This window comes from Chiloscyllium plagiosum, unplaced genomic scaffold (genome assembly GCF_037043375.1).
Source record: "Chiloscyllium plagiosum isolate Xiang-an unplaced genomic scaffold, Cpla_swu_hap1 HiC_scaffold_4, whole genome shotgun sequence".
Taxonomy (NCBI): Eukaryota; Metazoa; Chordata; class Chondrichthyes; order Orectolobiformes; family Hemiscylliidae; genus Chiloscyllium; species Chiloscyllium plagiosum.
The window spans coordinates 37,830,038-37,850,570 of NW_028270142.1; the positions used below are offsets into that span (position 1 = coordinate 37,830,038).

At 40.7% G+C, this 20,533-nt stretch overlaps 1 protein-coding gene across 5 annotated transcripts in view; it reads right to left on the minus strand.

The window, feature by feature from the left end:
* The window catches only part of pde1ca (phosphodiesterase 1C, calmodulin-dependent a), a 653,944-nt gene extending 634,027 nt beyond the window's left edge, over positions 1-19,917 (minus strand). For all 5 annotated transcript variants that reach the window (XM_043688810.2, XM_043688815.2, XM_043688812.2 and 2 more), the window contains exon 1: positions 19,718-19,917. In XM_043688810.2, the coding sequence (XP_043544745.1) occupies positions 19,718-19,802 (85 nt within the window). In that variant the 5' untranslated portion in view covers positions 19,803-19,917. The remainder of the gene's footprint in view (positions 1-19,717) is intronic.
* Between the last annotated feature and the right edge of the window lie 616 nt (positions 19,918-20,533).

A 20,533-nucleotide genomic window follows, 5' to 3' on the forward strand; every position in this document is an offset into this window, starting at 1 on the left:
ATCTATTGGGTTTTCGGATCGGTTACATTCTTCTGTATTTGGTTTTCTTTTGTTTATGTTTCATTCAGTAATCTTGCAAATAATTACTGTTTTCTTTAAAACTAAGTGGTTGGGCCAGCTGCATCACTCCTGGAATATCCACCATACACCTGCTTAAAACAACAAGCAAAGTTATGGTCCAAGCTACTTTTTTGAAATGTTTTGAAGGGGTCTGGCAAGGTCCATAACAGGTTCGAGATCAGACCTTGTCCTTCCAGGAAGATAATTCAGCAAAGATCAAAATCAGCAATAATTTTCAAACCAAAGGTGCTCCATTTATGTAGGGTATCATTGCTCAACAGTTGTCTTATTATACCACCAGCAAAGTACTCTTCAGATGTCTGGCATAGTTCATCCCACACACAGCTAGTGGACACTCAACCGAACACATAAACTGGAACCTTCCATTCCATTCAACTCCACTCCCTATCCTTACAAACATCACTTGCCCATACATTAATTGACTGACAAAAGCCACAGACTGGTTGAAACAATCTCGGCTGCACTTCACTAACTGCTCTATGATCTGTTCACACCACATTCTGGCCCACCTTCCATCGCAACACATTATAGGGAGCAATTTTCTCGAGCAAAACCCACCAGCAGACATCTTTTGCATCAAGCAATGAGGGACATGGAAAGTCATTAACAAATTCCTTTTGCCTAACACCACCTATCAAATGGCAGGCTTTGAATGCTATAGTGGTCCTTGCCTAACAGAGTGTGGGCAAGCGGGAGCCCCTGAACAGCCAATTTGTACCCATGGGCTCTCATGACAAACTCTCTATGCTTAGTGGAGAGAAACAAACAATGCTGCACATTACCAAGGCATGTCTTTGTAGTGATTGTAATGAGGTCAGCCAGCTGGACCTCACAGAATATGAGTTCCCTGATTGGAGCAGATTAACAGCCCCAAACAGGCAGCCCTGGGTGACAGATTAAAAGGGGAAATGTCAGAGATGCTGACACTCTGGTAGCTGGTTCATCTTAGAATCCTTACAGTGTGGAAACAGGCCATTTGGCCCAACAAGTCCATACCAACTCTCCTAAAAGCATCCCACCCATGCTCTCCCTTCTAATTTATCCCTGTAACTCTGCATTTCCCATAGCTAATTCACCTAACCTGCACATTTTTGGACTGTGGGAGGAGATCGGAGTACCCAGAGGAAACCACGCAGACATGGGGAGAATGTGCAAACTCCACACAGACAGTCACCTTAGGTGAGAATTCAACCATGGTCCCTGGTGCCTGTGAGGTTGCAGTGCTAACTACCAAGCCACCATGCTGAATGAGGCAGTAATAAAGTAAAGGACCAATCACGTGCAAATAAAGGGGGACTTGGTGACAGATCCTGGCCTCTACAGAGTTATTTCAGTTCCCCTCTACAGATGAGTGACAGGCCAACCACTTTGAACTCAGCAAGTGAGAAGGCTATTGGTCAGCTTTGGGGATTTGCATTTGCTAATTAAACAATGACAAGAGTAAAGGTATCTTTTTTTTTAGATTAGATTAGATTACTTACAGTGTGGAAACAGGCCCTTCGGCCCAACAAGTCCACACCGACCCGCCGAAGCGCAACCCACCCATACCCCTACATTTACCCCTTAACTAACACTACGGGCAATTTAGCATGGCCAATTCACCTAACCTGCACATCTTTGGACTGTGGGAGGAAACCGGAGCACCCGGAGGAAACCCACGCAGACACGGGGAGAATGTGCAAACTCCACACAGTCAGTCGCCTGAGTCGGGAACTGAACCCGGGTCTCTGACGCTGTGAGGCAGCAGTGCTAACCACTGTGCCACCGTGCCGCCCATGGATACTGGGCATTAATTAGCAATATGCACAGACTATAGTCTAATACCAGCTAAACAATAATCTAGAAGAATTCTTTGAGGTTATTATCTTTGCTGAATTTAGATACAGTGCTTGGAATTTGGTATGTGCAAGTCTACAAGCTCATTATGTGTAAAGTAGTGCGGTTACTTCACTGTCATTGAATTCCCTCCAATGAATACACCTCTTCCCCCTCCCACACCACAGCAGATGATGAACTGAAAGAAATTGGAGATGTCGCCTTCTCCAGAAAGGAATCCAACACCATATGATTGCCACCCACAGAGAGTTGTCTCTTGTCCAGCTGTGGAGCTCAGGTACACCTGCAAGAAGCAGCAGAGCACCTCATGGTGAAACAGATATGTCATAGACAGGGTCAAGGGCAAGGTAGAAGGTCCATAGGAATGTTACAGGACAAAAAGAAGCCATTCATCCCATCCTATCAGTGCTGGCTGATTAAACTGGTCAAAATTCCTTCGAATGTTGCTTTATCCACTGTGCAGGCCTCAGAGCTACGCACATCAGCAGCTTCCAAAAGCAGACGCCAATGCATTCAATTGACATGCGCAGAACCTCCCAACCGCTACACAATCATGCAGCTTAGAGGGAATGTTACTGGCCATCCATTCTAATCCTTCTGGCCAGCAGCTGATCCAGAGCTTTTCAGGTTATAGCTCTTCAGGTGCAGATTGAAGTACCTTTTAAATGAGTTGAAGATTCCTGTCTCCACTACCAAACAGGCCAGCCTGGAGTCATGCATAATACAAATGAGGATATTTGTAGTTGTTGGAGGACAGTCCTCCTTGTGTGAATTGCTCAGGGTAATGTTCTAGGCCCAACCATCTTAATCTGCTCAAATGGCTTTTCATTCATCATAAGGCCAGAGGTGGGGATGATCACTGATGATTCCACAATGTTCAGCACAATTTACAAGTCCTAAGATATCCATGAAGAAATCCATGTACAAATGCAGCAAGACCTCAACAATATCTAGTTTTGAGCTGATAAGGAGGAAGTAATATTTGCACGCAAAAAATGGCAGGCAATGACCATTTTCAACAAGAAAATGTTAACCATCACCCCTTGACACTCAATGGCATTACAGCCGCTGAATCCTCCATTATCAACATTCTGGGGTTATTAATTAGAAATTGAATTGAACTCACCATATATACACTATGGCTACAAGAGTACATCAGAGACAATTACTTTTGCAGCAAGTAACTTATCTTCTGAATTGCCAAAGCCTGTCCACCATCCACAAGATATAAGTCAGCAGAGTGATGGAATATTTCCCATTTGCCTGAGTTCAGTTTCAGAAACACACAAACAACTTGATGACACTATCCAAGACAAAACAGTTCAATGGATTGCTACCACATCAATATTCACTCCTTCCCCCACTGATGCTTGCTCGGCAGCAGTGTGTACCATCCATAAGATTGAAGGCCTGACTGGCTAGGTTTGTACTTCCTCAAGCTTAGAAGAATCAGCGGTGACTTAATGGAAACATATAGAATCTTGAGGGGATTTGATAGGATGGATGTGGAAAGAATGTTTCCTCTTGTGGGAGAATCTAGAATTGAAGGAATTAATTTAAAAAATAAGTGGTTATGACAAAGATAATGAAAGCATTTTGCCCTCAGAAGGTTGAGGGTCTTTAGAAGTCTCTTGCTCTAAAGACTGATTGTAGAATCTTTAACTATTTTTAAGGTGGAGATAGTTGGATTCTTGATTACCAAATGGATGTGCAGGAATGTAGAGTCAAGGTTAAAATCAGGTCAGCCATGATTTTATGAATGGTACAGCGGCTTGAAGGGCCGAGTGGTCTACTTTTGCTCTATGTTCATACATTCATACATATGCACTGCAGTATGTCATCAGGGGTCCTGAAACAGAACCTTCCAAATCCAAAACCACTGCCATCCAGAAGGGCACGTGCTGCAGATACACAGGAATACTAGCAGTGGCAAGTCGTCCTCCCAGCCTTTCACCATTCTGATTTGGGAATACGTCATCATTCCCAAACTGTTGTTGAGTCCAAGTCCTGGTAATCCCTCCCGAACAGCATTGTAGCATTACCTAGACCAAATGGATGGCATTGATTCAAGAAGGCAGCTCAGCACCACCTTCTCGATGAGAGCTATAGATGGGCAATAAATGTTGGCCCAGATAGCAACACCCACATCCCAAAAAGAATGATTTTAAAACACCCGGTTGTTACTTGTTTAAAGAATAAGTCTGATCTGAGTAAACAAGTTATTTTTGAAAATGTTTGGTGATAGTCTCTGTTGTTCCCAATAACAGTCATAAAAAGAAACAAATTGATCATTCTGATGACTAAGTAAAACATTTATACTTCTGAAACACCTTGTGTTGCTTGATTGAAGCAGACTTCTCCCTCAGAGTCCTATAACATTTGGCTTAGAACTCTTCTCCTCCTGTGTCATTGAGCAGCTGTCCTTCCTTGTGCTATGTCTACTCATTTTTCCTGTCCTGGTGCAAGCAAGATAGAAACCACAGTCACACACTGATTGAGAACTAGTGACAGCATTAAAATTCTTGATTTGACAATCATAGCCTTCAACACCTGCCACTCAACGTGAATAACTTTAATCAGTGGTACAAATTTGCAAATGTTTCTATTAAGCTCAGCAATAGCAAGTCGAAGTCAATCAGCTACAAACTTGAAAGTGGTTAAATCACACAATTGCTATGGTCCAGAAGGAGGCCATTCAGAACAGTGAAGCTTCAAACTTCAATTTTCATCATGATCTATCTCCTGTTTTTTCCACATACCCTTGCTCACTATTTCTATACAAATAATCATCCACTGCCCTCTTGAATGCTTCAATTGAACCTGCCTCCACCACTTTTCCAGGCAGGACATTCATACCCTAACTACTCACTGGGTGAAAACATTTTTTTCCCTCATATTACCCTTGTTTCTTATGGACACTTTAAATCTATGCCCATCATTCTTTTTCCTTTTACAAGCGAGAATAGCTTCTCCCTATCTACTCTATCCAGCTAACTCAAGGTTTTGAAAATCTTTATCAACTCCTCATTCAGCCTCCTTTTCTCCGAGGAGAACAGTCCCAACTTGTTCAATCTATCCTCATTTCTCATTCCTGAAACCATTCTTGAGTATCACTTATGTATTTTCTCCAATGTATTCACATCTATTCCATAAACATGGAGCCCACAACAGTAAGTAATACTTCAAGCTGAGGTCAAACAAATGTTTTATACAAGTTCAATATCAACTCCTGCTTTTTATGCCCCATTAATAAATGAGATTATTTATTATGCTTTATTAATTGTTCCCTACACCTGTCTAGTCTCCTTCAAAGATCTATGCATATATACATCCAGGTCCTCCCACTCCTGCACCTCCTTTAGAAGAGTATGAAAAGCAATATCAAATGGGACAATGTTGTTTCAACCAAAGTGCATAACTTTTCTACATTCGTCATCTGCACACTGCACCAAATTGTCAATGTCTTTTTGAAATTCCACACTGTCCCCCTCACAGTTTAAAATTTTCCTTGTCCCATGTCATGCACACATGTTGGAGTTATTTCCCACACACTAAAATCCAAATCAAAAAGATATATCAGGAAAAGCAAGGGTCCCAATGCCAAACCCACCCTTTATCCATGTGACTACTAATTTCAACCCTGAATAATCATTTCTCAAAACTTCCCTACCACCAAACAGTAGCTTGTAATTGCTGGGATTATCTTAACAACCTTTTTTGAAGAAGGCCATAACGTTTGCAATTTTCCAGTCTTCTGGCACTTCCCCCAAGTCCAGGGAAGACTAAAAAATTTCTACCCTCACTTCTTTCAAAATCCTCAGATACATCTCACCTAAACCCAGCGTTTTGTCAATTTTAAGAACCAACAGTCTTTTCAAGGCTTCTTCCTTGTTAATTTTGAACCTCTCTAGTGAGAAGAGTTTGCTCCTCTGTCACCATGGCCTGGAAAGCACCTTCCTCTTTTATAAAGGCAGATGCAAAGCATTCATTTAACACTTGCCATCCCCCCCCCACCCAACATCTCAATATTTCATTGGTCTCTAATCTACCTTACTCCTTTTCTAAACCACTTTTTTCTTTTTTACACCTATAGAATGATTCTGCTTAATGTTAGCTGCTAGTCTTTTCTCATAATTCCTTCTTGCTTCTCTTATTTGCTTTCTCACATCCTCTCTAACCCTTTTGCATTCCATTTGGTTCTCTATTGTATTTATCTCTGGTAAGCACACATTTTCTTTTGAATGTTAATTTCTATTTCCTCTACCAGGGATATCAGGATTTTTTTTGTCCTACCTTTTCCACTTGGGGGAATATACCTTGATTGTATCCAAACCATCTCCTCTTTGAAGGGAGCTCCATTATTCAGTTACCATTTTTCCCACCAGTCTCTCAATTTTGCCCAGCTTTGCTCTTGCTCCATTGAAAATCCCACTGACTTTACTCACTCTGGTTTGTTGCTCATCTCTCTTCACCATCATCCTGACCATCATGAGACAATGATTACTTTCTCCTAAATGTTCTCCGATAGACACTTGATCTACTTTACCCAACTGAGTTTCAAGGACTAGGCCCAACAGTGTATCCTTTCTTTGGACTGGACACACACTGGTGTAGAAAGCTCCCATGAACACATTTGAGGAACACCTGTCTCTTGCTGCCCCTTACACCATCACTATATCACAGTTTATATTTGGATAATTGCCGTCCCCCCTAATAACCATATACGAAGATTCCATTCCTTTAAATAACACTGATGAGGTGGTTACTGCTGTATTTTAGGTTGCATTAGCTGGAAAATTCAAGTTGCAAATGGCACCACACTGACTGGTGTTATAGAAACATAAGAACAGAACTAGGCCATTCAGCCCATTGAGTCTCTCCCTCTTTCAATATAACAACAACGGATCTAACATTTCAATGCTTTTTATCCACCTTTAACTTTTAATTCTGTACACTACTAGTAATCAGAAATCTATCAGCTTCTACCTTTAACATACTCAAAAACTGAAATTCCACAGCCATCTGTGGGAGAGAATGCCAAACGTTCTCAACACTGAATAAAAAAAAAATTCTCATCTCAGACCGAAGTGGCAACCTCCCATTTTTAAATTTTGACTCCTAGTTCTAGACTAGAGGAAACATCTTATCCACATTTATCCTGCCTATTACTTTTGGTATCTTCTAAGTTTCATAAGAACATAAGAACAAGGAGCAGGAGTAAGCAATTCATCCCCTTGAACCTGCTCTACCCTTTAATATATCAATCCTAATGTCATCCCAGGCTCAATTTAATATATCATTGCTAATCTCATCCTGGCCTCAATTCCACTTTCCTCCCCATTACCATTTAAACTGTTACTAAATAAAAATCTGTCTATCTCCTCCTCATTTTTTTTCAATGTCCCAGCATCCACTGTACTTTGCAGCAGTGAATTCCATAAATTCACTTTGAGAGAAGCAATTCTTCCTCTCTACTTTCAATCTGCCACCATCTCAAACTATTGATGTATATTGTCAATAGCTGGGGCCCAAGTACTAAGCCCTGAGGTACCCTACTAGTCATAACCTGCCAAATCAAGCATGGTCCATTTATACCTACACTCCATTCTCCCTCTGTAATCAAATATTAATCCATGCCAGCACATTACCTTACATGTTTTAATTTTTTCTTACCAGCCTTCTGAGCACTTCATCAAAAACATTGTGAAAGTCCAAATATACTATATTCAACTGTTCTTCTTTATTAATTAGTTAGTAACCTTCAAAAAAGCTTCAACATGTTTGTCAAACATGATTTCCCATTCAAAAATTCATGTCCAATTTGATTATTATCAACCAGGTGTCTATTTATCCTATCTTTTATAGTATTTTGTACTGATATGAGGCTAACAAGTTTGTAGTTCCCTGCTAGCACTCTCACTCCCTTCTTAAATTATTAGATGACATTTACTACCTTCCAATCCACAAGAATAATTGCAGAATCTATAGAATTTTGGAAGATAACCTCTAAAGTCCCCCTCTTTACAACATTGAGATATCGATCACCAGGACTCCAGGATATTCACCAACTTCCAACCATATTCATTACTCCAGTACAATCTACTTACTGATGCTAATTTCCTTCAGCTATTCATTCGCCCTAGCCACTTGGATCTCCAGGAAGATTAATGATATATTCCTAAATGAAAACAGACACAAATGAATCACTTCGTTTCTCTGCCATTTCTCTGCTGCTCATTATAAATTCTCCTGACGTTCTTTGTAGTGGACTACTGTTGCTTTAGCCAATCATTTCTTTTATACGTCCCCACAGAAACTTTACAGTTCATCTTTATGTATTTTCCTAGATTATATTAATATCCTAGTCTCTCTTTCTTATCAGGGTAAAAACAATGACTGCAGATGCTGGAAACCAGATTCTAGATTAGAGGTGCTGGAAAAGCACAGCAGTTCAGGCGGCATCCGAGGAACAGTAAAATCGACGTTTCGGGCAAAAGCCTTGATGAAGGGCTTTTGCCCAAAACGTCGATTTTACTGCTCCTCGGATGCTGCCTGAACTGCTGTGCTTTTCCAGCACCTCTAATCCAGAATCCCTTTCTTATTGGCTTCTTGTTCCTCCCTTCTGCATACTATGAACCTCTCAATCCTCAGAAATACAGCAATTTCTAGAAACTTTATAGACCTTTTCTTTTAATCTTATACAATCCTGAATTTGCTTTATTAGCCACAGTTTGGCTTCTTTTTATTTTTTGCGTCTTGAACAAATGTTTAGTTGCTGTAAGTTCTGTAATAGCTCTTTAAAGACTATTCATGCCTAGGTTCAGTCATGCCTTTTAATCTATTTTCCCAATCCACCTCACTCAATTTGTGTCTTGCCCCTTCATAAATATCCTTATTCAAATTTTAACACCTTTGTCTCAGATTCAACTACTTCCATTTTGAAACATAATCTAAAATTCCATCCTATTGTGCCCACTCATCCCAAAATGTTCATTTACAATAAGATTGCTCATTTGTCCTTTTTCATTATACAATACTAGACTAAGTTTGCAGATGACACCAAAGTTAGAGGTGTAGTTGACAGCAAAGAAGGTTATCTTAGATTACAACAGGACCTTGATCGGATGGGCCAATGGGGTGAGAAGTGGCAGATGGAGTTTAATTCAGATAAATGCAAGTTGCTCCATTTTGGGAAAGCAAATCATAGCAGGACTTATACACTTAATGGTAAGGTCCTCAGGAGTGTTGCTGAACAAATAGGCCTTGGAGTGCAGGTTCATAGCTCCTTGAAAGTGGGAGTAACAGATAGATAGGATAGTGAAAAAGGCATTTGGTATGCTTTCCTTTATTGGTCAGTGTATTGAATACAGGAGTTGAGAGGTCATGTTATGGCTGTACAGGACATTGGTTAGGCCACTATTGAAATAGTGCATGCAATTCTTGCCTCCTTCCTATCGGAAAGATGTTGTGAAACTTGAAAGGGTTCAGAAAAGATTTACAAGGATGTTGCCAAGGTTGGAGGGTTTGAGCTATAGGGAGAGGCTGAATAGGCTGAGGCTGTTTTCCTTGGAGCATCGGAGGCTGAGGGGTGATCTTATAAAAGGTTTACAAAATCACGAGGGGCATGGATAGGTAAAATAGACAAAGTCTTTTCCCTGGGGTGGGCGGTACATAATTAGAGGGCATAGGTTTAAGGTGAAAGGAGAAAGATATAAAAGAGACCTAAGGGGCAATTTTTTTCATGCAGAGGGTGGTATGTGTATGGAATGAGCTGCCAGAGGAAATGGTGGAGGCTGGTACAATTGCAACATTTAAAAATGCATTTGGATGGATAGATGAATAGGAAGGGTTTGGAGAGATATGAGCCGGGTGCTGGCAGATGGGACTAGATTGGGTTGTGATATCTAGTCAGCATGGACAGGTTGGACCGAAGGGTCTGTTTCCATGCTGTACATCTCTATGACTCTATGACCTAAAAATAGCAAATCCCCTAGTTAGCTGAACACATTGCTCTCGAAAACCACCTCTAATATGTTCCAGAAACTCATCCTCCACAGCTTCAATGTTCAATTGGCTTCTCCAGTCTACACGTAGATTTAAAGTTACGCTTGATAACCATATTGTCCATCTTCCATGTGGTCCATGCACAGATCTGCTCTGAGATTCTCCCTTTCTCAAATACTGATTCCACCCCATATTACCTGTGCAAAGCCACTACTATTACTTTCTGGTCTGTCCTTCCTAAACTTCGAATATCCTTGAATATTCAGATCCCAATCATAGTCACCAGGTATCCATATTTCCTGTAATATCAATTATATCATAACCACTTCCATCAACTTATGTTTTTAGATCATTCATCTTGTGGTGAACAGTGGAGTGCCTCAACTTTGTCTTTTTGACATCATTCCACTTTCAAAGCAGACTCCGTGCTCGGTTTTGTTTCCATGACTTTAGTCTCGCTGGCATCTTTTTGACCTCCTGTTACTAACTTCACTTCCTTCTAATTTGTGTTACTGGTCATGTTTCCATTCCCTGACAAGCTAGTTTAGATCAACCCCAACAGCAAGAGCAAACCTCCCTTTGAGGTTATCAGTCCCAGCCCTGTTTTGGTGTCACCCGTCCAAATTGTATAGGCTCCACCTGTCTAAAACAACTGCCTCTACCAGTCCCAATTCTTCAGAAATCTGATGCCCTCTTCCTATACTAGTTCTACACCCCATTTTCAATCAATATTATGATCTACCTACTTTATAAACGTCTCACAGAAGCGTCCAGCATGAACAACCTACTCAAAATGGCATTTGCCATGAACCTCACAAGAGTGGATGCATATGCTGCATTTGGACCTGACACCTGCAACAACAAAATTGCAGGTGATACAGAATTCAATTTTGTGGCTAGTGTATGAAATATTCTTACGCTCATTGAAATGATCATGAGCAAAGTCCAATTAAAAGACTTACTATGAACAGCAAACATAGCAATACTGCTACAGCTGGCAGCAGTATATAATTATATAATAACAAAATCAAGCCTCCTGAATAGCCACATATGACAGATAGACTAGGACAATGGGACTCATTGGATAATTCTTCCAAAGGCCCACTGGAGGCACAAAGAGCCATATTCCATGATATATGCTTCAAATGATGGAACTCAGGACGGAATATTGACTTCCATGGATAGGAAATCTAACAGGGTATAATAGGGTTTGCCAATATGCTACCACCAGGGCTGTATTCCCATCTTCATGAAAGTTGAAAATTATGCCTTCGTGTTTCAGCAAAAAAATAGTTGCACAAATGCAATGTAGGAACACATGAATATCCTGTATTTGTCTGAAATGCCATTCTTCTTTAAAAGGCAATGTTAATCTGTTAAAGGTTTAACTTGTCTGATAAATTGCACAGAAGGAAACTTTACCAAATATATCTGCCCATAACTTTAATGCCAGTGGTAACCCAGCATAAATTTGTTTAACACCTTCACTAGAATAGTGCATAGATAACTTGAAGTACTATCTCAGTTCTACACTACATGGAAGCTTTGAGACATTTATACTGAACATGTTGACCAAAAAAAATCAGATATCACATGAATGTAGTTGGATAGAGTCAGTTGTGCTTCAATACAGCTAATAATCATGGAGCTACTTTAACCATTTGTACATGAAGCCAGTGCTGCCTAACTAGCTCAGGGCAGCGTGGGGTGAATATTGGGAATGCAGGATACTACTTAAAAGCTGTCTGGCTGCAAAGACTCTGGATAAACTGGAGGAAAAATGTGGCTGAAACAAAAGTGCTGCTAACGCTGCACTGGAGATTTTAGTGCAGACAGTGAAGAGGGACATTTATTCTTTTTCTTGGCGAAGGCAGTCCTCTGGGCATTCTCTCAAGTGACAGTGAGAGCTCACTGTTGAGTACAACAATGTTAGAAACACTACTCAGGAACATTGTTGCAATGCAGGGAAAATATATTGTACAAGGCAGATTATTGAATTACTTGCTGAGACAACTGCACCTCATTAATTACAACACCCACAGCACACTCAACAGTATCCTCTTTCACCCACATACTCTTGCAATCACTGCAACACACTTCATTCAGTCTCCTTCTCTGCATTTTAAAAAAAAAGAATCTCATTCACCCACAACTCTCCTCTCATGACACATACACAAACAATTGCACCTTGGCACCCACATTCTTTAAACTTCTTGTAAGAATCTCAGAAACACGCTCCACTCTAACACAGGAGGAGGTTGCACATAACACAAGGCAACAGCTTGTCATAGGAGAAAGAAGAATAAATCTGCTAACTCTCACCTAGCCCCCAAACTCCATCCCTTCCCTAGCCCAGAACAGACTATCCTAGCCACTGGATAATGTGATATTTGCTGAAAAGGTCTGCCGACCATTCCTTTTCCCTCTGCTCTCCATTACAGAAGCACTTGCCAATCTTTCATTATCAGTTGCTAAGAATATCAATAGTATTCAGCACCAGAACCCAGAAAACCAGAAAACACATTCATCAGATTCTAGCACACTGCTAATCTGGCCAAGCAGCCAAAGGCACTGGATTAAGATTCCAGCCTCTTTAGCAATATAGTTTTAAATCCTGTCACTACTATTTGTACTTCATAGTTCGTGCAGTTGTGGTACAGTGGTAATGTCCCTACCTCTTAGCTATGAGCCCAGTTTCAAGTCCCACCTGCTTCAGTGGAATGATATAAAACATCTGAACAAATTGATTAAAAACATCTGACCTCATTACTGACCCCAACTAGACATTAAAGGTTAGCTTAAAGGAGGCATCGCCTGGTGTTGCCTCACTGGACATAACTGCACTATAGCTAAGGAGAGAATAAGAAGCCATGGGTATTAACTCACTGAAGTTAAGCTTGCTGCAGAGATGGTCTAAAGGGCTCAGGTTATGGTGTAAACTTTGTAGACATATTCATTAACAGCACAGTGCACTGGACAGCCTGCCAGAGAATTTGTGCAGAAGGTTGAAGAATATTCAGTATTGTCTCAAACTTTCATGGCACAGATAAAATACCATTCTGTTCTTTATGGACCTGGTGATCAACTCTTATCAATAATGTGGAACTGAGTGAAATGGATAAGCTCATGACTGACCTATCAGATTCCATCACAACTGACACCATTAGCATGGAAGCTCAGTAACAGATATTCTAGTATTTGTTGGAGTGGTGGGCAAGTAGGGGGAATGAGTAGTCACTGATGAAGATGGCTTTGAATTGTCAAATCACTGCTATACTCACTAGGAACCTTGCAGTCCTCAGTTGCTGAGGCAGGACCTGACCTCACCTGCAGGGGAGAGGCACTGCTATCCATTCTCTAATGGACATCTTGTTTGTTCCTCTACTGGGCACTGTGCATTACTGCTACCGTTCAGCCAACTGGTTTGGACTGTTGCAGCCAAAGCTAAAATTCTGTAGTCTGTAGCAAATCCTGCTTGGCCAAGAGTTTTCACATATGTGCTCTCCTGGTTACTGCCTCACCTTCCACCAGCTCATTCCAGCAGCTTGCTCTCATTTTGCCTCCTTACTACTCCTCACAATCTTCAGTCCAAAGAAACACCCTCTGAAACCACCCTTAACTACATTTAAATTTCTTATAAAATAAGCAGCAATAAGAGTAACAAAATTATTCTCAGTGCAGACAAAAGGAACCTTCAAGAGCAATCCAAGCAAAAGTGTCAATAAGTCAAGCAATGGCCAGAATTAATGAAGGAGTAAGATTCTAAACATACAGGAACATAGATGACTCTGACAAAGGCAAATTGCACAGGTGCTAGAAATCTGAAATAAATACACAAAATACATTAGCTCATAACAGACAGCAGGTATAGCAGCATCTTTGTAGAGAGAAACAAAGTTAACATTTCAAAGCTGATCATTTATAAGGTTAACTCTAAATACCCTTGCAACACAGTCAGGTGTATCAATTTGTCAGAGATAATTCCTAACAGCATTGACCCCTGAGCTACTGGGCCTGGGTTCAGGTGTGTCACATCATTTCTCTACTGGTTAACTAATCAACCTATTTAGAGATGTTACTACACACCTATGGAGCAAGTGGAAGACTAGCCTTGATGCTCCTGGAGAAGGAGCATGCGGTGTCCACCAACTCCCTCGAGCTGTCCAGAGAGAGATGGGCACCACACAGAGTGGAGTGCATTATTTCCCCCTCCAACTCTACTTTGATTTAGTCCCTACCCTCCCCTTCACTGTTTTGATCACACAGCACTGCCCTTTGATATGAAGGGCAGTGTTTGTCACTGGCCACCCGGGTGTTTTCCTATCTTCCTGGTGGTGGAAATTAAATAAAGATTGGTGCACTTTGTGTCTTTCACTGTGTCTCACACCTGCACACACACAAAGAAGAAAAAAAAAAATAAAAAAAAAAAATAAACACAGTCCAGCCTCCCCTCCCCTTCACTGTTTTGATCACACAGCACTGTCCCATGATGTGAAGGGCAGTGTTTGTCACTGGCCACCCGGGTGTTTTCCTATCTTCCTGGTGGTGGAAATTGAATAAAAGATTGGTGCACTTTGTGTCTTTCACTGTGTCTCACACCTGCACACACACACCATGGGTGCTGGGGATAAAATAAGCACTACCGCACTTAGGTGGTAGTGTGGGGGTTAAATAAAAAGAAAAAAATATATATATATATATAATCAGGGGATCTCCGCGGTTACGTAAAAGAAAGAAAAAAAAAAATATATATATAAACTTGGATGCTACCGCACTTAGGTGGTAGAAAAAAAAAATGGAGCAAGTGGAAGACTAGCCTTGATGCTCCTGGAGAAGGAGCATGCGGTGTCCACCAACTCCCTCGAGCTGTCCAGAGAGAGATGGGCACCACACAGAGTGGAGTGCATTATTTCCCCCTCCAACTCTACTTTGATTTAGTCCCTACCCTCCCCTTCACTGTTTTGATCACACAGCACTGCCCTTTGATATGAAGGGCAGTGTTTGTCACTGGCCACCCGGGTGTTTTCCTATCTTCCTGGTGGTGAAAAGAAAAAAAAATGGAGCAAGTGGAAGTTGAATCCAGCCCTCCTAGTCCAGGTGTGGGGACACTACCATTTCACCACAACAGAACCCCTTGTAAAAATACCTAATAGCTCTATGGCTGTCCTTCACAACATGACCTGCAGCAGTTCAAGGGGCAGCTCAATACCACTTTCTCAAGGGTAATTTTAAGTTGGACAATAAATTATGGCCTTGCTAGAAATGTTCTCATCTCATAAACAATGATTTAAAAAGTAGTTCTGCATGATTCATTAAGCAGCAGTCATGATCACTATGATTATGTTGTATTACACAAACCGTCAGCAGCAGGAGACAGAGAGTAATGGTGGAGGATTGTTTTTTGGAGTGGAGGCCTGTGACCAGAGGTGTTCCACAGGGATTGGTTTTGTGTCCTCTATTGTTTGTCTATATATTAACAATTTGGATGAGAATGTAGGAGGCATCGTAAGTAAGTTTACGGACAATAGCAAAAGTGGTAGCATAGTAGACAATGAAGAAGGTTTTCTAGGATTACAAAAGGATTTTGATCAAATGGCTCAATGGACTGAAAAATGACAGATAGAATACAATCTGGATAAATGCGAGGCATTGCATTTTAATACAACAAACCAGGGTAAGGCTTATACAATTAATGGTAGGGCATTGGGTAGTGTTGTAGAACAGAGGAACCTAGAGGTGCAGGTACATAATTCTTTGAAGTTTGCATCATATATAGACAGGAGAAAGTAAGAACTGCAGATGATGGAGATCAGAGTTGAGAATGTGTTGCTGGGAAAACATATCAGGTCAGGCAGCATTCGAGGAGCAGAAGAATCGATGTTTCGGGCATAAGCCCTTCATCAGGAATGAGGCTTGTGGGCCAGGGCTGAGAGATAAATGGTGGAAAGGTAGCTTGGAAAGCGATAGGTGGATGAAAGTGAGGGAGAAGGTGATAGGTCAGAGGGGTGATTGATGGACAGGTCTGGAGGGCAGTGCTGAGTTGGAGGCTTGGGACTGGGATAATGTGGGGGGAGGGGAAATGAGGAAGCTGTTGAAATCCACATTTATCCGCTGTGGTTGCAGGGTTCCTAGGTGGAATATGAAGCGTTCCTCCTCCAAGTGTCAGGTGGTAATGGTTTGGCGGTGGAGGAGGCCCAGGACCTGCATATCCTTGACAGAGTGGGAGGGGGAGTTGAAGTGTTCACCCTCAGGGCTGTGGGGTTGGTGGTGCAGGTGTCCCAGAGATATTCTCTGAAACGATCTGCAAGAAGGCGTCCTGTAGAGGAAACCACACCGGGTGCAACAGATGCAGTAGGTGACATTGGTGGAGGTACAGGTAAATTTCTGACAGATGTGGAAGGATCCCTTGAGGCCTTGGGTGGAGGTGAGGAGAGTGGTGTGCGTGCAGGTTTTGCACATCCTGCAGTGGCAGGGAAAGGTTCCAGGATTGGGATGCGGGCTGGTGGGGGTTGTGGACCTGACGAGGGAGCCATGGAGGGAATGGTCTCTCCAAAACACTGATAGGTGTAAGGAGGGAAATATATCTTTGGTGGTGGGGTCTGTTTGGAGGTAGCAGAAGTGGCAGAGGATGTTGCGATGTATGTAGAGATTGGTGGGGTGCATCATTCTCAAACCTGAAGGGTTTATGCCCGAAACTTCAGTTCTCCTGTTCCTCAGATGGTGCCTGACCTGCTGCTCTTTCCCAGCATCATACTCTTGACATTATATATAGATGGGAAGGTTAAAAGATGTTTGGCACGATTGCTTTTATTGCTCAGTCCTTTGAGTATAGGAGTTGGGACGTTATGTTGAGATTGTAAAGGACATTGGTGAGACCTTTTCTGCAATACTGTATCTGATTCTGGTCACCCAGTTATGGAAACAATATTGTTGAGCTGGAGAGGGTTCAGAAGAGATTTACTAGGATGCTGCGGGTATGGAAGGTTTGAGTTATTAAAGAAATGTTGGATAGGCTGGGACCTTTTCACTGGAGCGTAGGAGGTTGAGAAGTGACCTGATAGAAGTTTATGAATAAAGAAAGGTATGGACAGAGTTGATGATAGTTGTCTTTTCCCAAAGATGGGGAATTTCAAGACCAGCAGGCACATTTTTAAGGTGAGAGGAGAAAGTTTTAAAAAAGACATAAAAGAGGCAAGTTAATTCTACACATTTAGTGGAATGAACTTCCTGAGGAAGTGGTGGATGCAGGTACAATTACAATGTTTAAAAGACATTTGGATGGTTACATAAATTGGAAAGGTTTGGAGGGGTATGGGTCTGGAGCAGGCAGGTGGGACTGGTTTAGTTTGGGATTATATTCGGCATGGACTGGTTGGACTGAAGGGTCTGTTTCCACACTGCATGACTCAGTAAACCACTGAGGGAATGATAAACAGGCATTGCACTATTGATTTATAGGGCATTCATTCAAATGATGCAACTAGTTGAAACATTTTGGAAATCTTTTAACAATGTTAAAGACCATATATAAATGTACATTATCATTGTTGCCATTCCAACTGTCTGCCCTCCCCCCACACCCCCACTCCCCAGTTTCTTTCTTTTACTCTCTTTAGTTTGTGTTCCTAGAATGTTCTCACCAGTTATGATTTCTATTTCTATTTCTCTGTTATGTTTGCTTAACAAAAACAGAAAATGCTGGGAATACAAGATAGGTCTGACAGTATCTGTGGCAAGAGAACCAGTTAACATTGCTGGGTCATATTACTGGAACATCCTCACCAACAGCACTAGGACTGCAGCAGTTCAATAAGGCAGCAGGCATCAAGGAAACTAAGGATGAGCAATAAATGCTGGTTTTGCCAGCGCTACCCAAATCCAAAGATGTGAAAGCAGCAGTGCTAAAGAAGTTATTGCAGGAAATCCCTGACCAAAATGACACCCGACTCCTGGTGCACCAATGCTTCAAATTTTAAATTTTCATTCTTGTGTTTTTGCCTCTTAACTTCTTCACCCTCCAAACATCACCACGTGTTCCACCATGCCAATAATCCTGAAGGAATTTTGTACTATTTTTAACCTGAACAACCCATACCCCCAACTCCTACATCTCACCTTTGGCATCCTGCCTTCAGTCAACTAGGCCTCAGGATTCCTAAATTCTTGTCCTCAATCTTTTGCTGTTCCACTTCATTGTTTTAAGGCTCTTTTTAAATTCTATTTCTTTTAGTCTCCTTTAATTCACTGTCAATTTTTGTCTGATTGCATTACTGCAAAATACTTTGGGGATACTTTACTAGAGTAAAGACAAGCTATAAATGTAAACTGTTTTGTTTTAAATTCATCTGCACATGTAAATCGATTGACTCTTTCATTTCACATTCAAGTGAACCTAAATTCAAGGTTTTTAGTATCAACCCCTTCAAGATGCCTGTAGGAGTGCCCACAAAGGATTTCTATCTGTCACTAATAAGTCCAATAGGAGGCCCCTTCAAGGTGCCTGTAGGAGTGCCCACAAAGGATTTCTATCTGTCACTAATAAGTCCAATAGGAGGACCAACACAGCTTGTTAATAACAAGTCATGAAGAACCTGAAGGTGTCTTATCGCCCACAGTCTTGTCAGTACCAGATGCAGTATAAGTCAGACTGATTTCAGAGTTTAATGTGTGAGGAGAGGCAAGTTGTACTAATTACTCAATAAACACAAATAATGAGACACCCGTTGAATTTCAAGCTGCGACTGGGAGCTGGATGCTAAAAGAAGTTGCTGGCTGCCGTTGCGATCACTATGTGACATCATGTCCTGTTTTGTCACCATGGAGACAGCAATCAGCTCCCAAAGCATTTTATCAGTAAGACGGCAAACACCAGCTTTTGAAATTTTTTGTAAAGTTCATGCAAGCAAAAAAATGATCTTACTTATTTTTAGTGATGTCATCTTTTCAATGCAATGCAGCAATCATCAAATTAATGTCGCTTAATCGTACATCAACAATTTAAAGGATATTGCTACTTACTTTCATTTTATAATGAGCTGTCAGAAAAGTGCTGCTTCTCAAAATTCATTGGATATTTAAGAGCAATTCAATATAACAGGTTTGCATTTGTTAATAGCAGGATTTCTCATTAAAACAAAACTCTCATGCTGACAAGAGTTAATTAGAGTGCTTAAATATTCTTGCAAATCAGATTAAAAGATGAAAAGCAGTAACAGTACATGTTTTCATAATTTCTCAATGTTATGCAAACATATTTGCATAAGTATAATGCCTTATAATCAAAGTTAATCAATTTCGGCGGTACAGCAATGCTTATGTGGGGAAATAGCATTATTGTAACATCTCTAGCCTTTGGATTTTGGTGGCAGACATAAGACATTGGTTTGCGCTAGACTGGTTAAGTCCATTTTAAGGATCATCTGGTGTGATCACTAGTGCAATTGACACTTACATGCTTTTAAGAAAGTATTACATCTATTTTAATCTATACACCATGCATCTTATCATTCCTGCTGATCACTCACTATAACTAGAGTTGTGAGGATTTTTCAAGTGCAACTCTATTTACAATGCATGTTAGTCATCTAAATTATAAGACTTTAAAGTGGACAGAACTGAACTAGTCAAAATGCTGCATTAAATTTTGGTTACTTTTCCACATGAAATGCAAATTCCTCAAAAATAAATGCATGAATCTAAATCCATATCAGGGTACATTTGAAAATACACATGTATACAGAATGCAGTTCAAGTTATTCAGGTCTCAAACTCTTTCAATCACAGTCTATTCACTTACGTATGGTGAAACTAAATCCATCAATGTTGAAAGTAGCACTCCGACATTTTTTGAACCCTTGTTTTCTACAATTTGTCTCAGTCATATTCAGATTTCTGTAATCCAGGTGCAATTGGATCAGAAGTTCTGTCTCTGGAGCTTGCAATTAGCTACAATTGAAATTCTGCTTCTCACGCCTCACACTCAACACTCATGCCTGATCTCACATATCTCCTAATACTGGAACACAGACACCAAACAGCATCTCCACCCCTGATGTACTCAGTGAAATGCTGGCGTACTATAGGCAGTCTGATTAATCCACCCTATCAACAACCTCAATCACACACTAACAGTTGCTTTAACTTATCGTCACATTTGAGAGGAATGACAGGCTAAAAGATGTTTTGTGAAGCTAATTATGAAAGGAGCACTGTTCCTATTAATTAAAATTGTGCTATTCTTCAAGGTTTACAGCAGTAAGGTGAAAATTACTTCTGTTAGCTTCCTCATAAATATATTTTTCTCCTTACACATTTATTGAATGCAGTAAAAGAATACTTCTGTTAATACATTAATGTCTTCATTCCACAACCAAATTATATTTGGGAGTAAATTAAATTGAAATAGTAAACATGCCAGAATGAAGCAAGAGAGGTCCATAGCCTGGATAACATTGCAAGTCATCACAATTAAATCAATTAAATAGTTTTTCCCAATAATGCTGGCTTCTCTAAAATTTACTTTATTGTTCACACTTCTGAACAAAATTAATGACAGGATACCTATGATCCTTAACAGATATTTTTAAGAGCAAATGTCACTCCTAACAGTTTT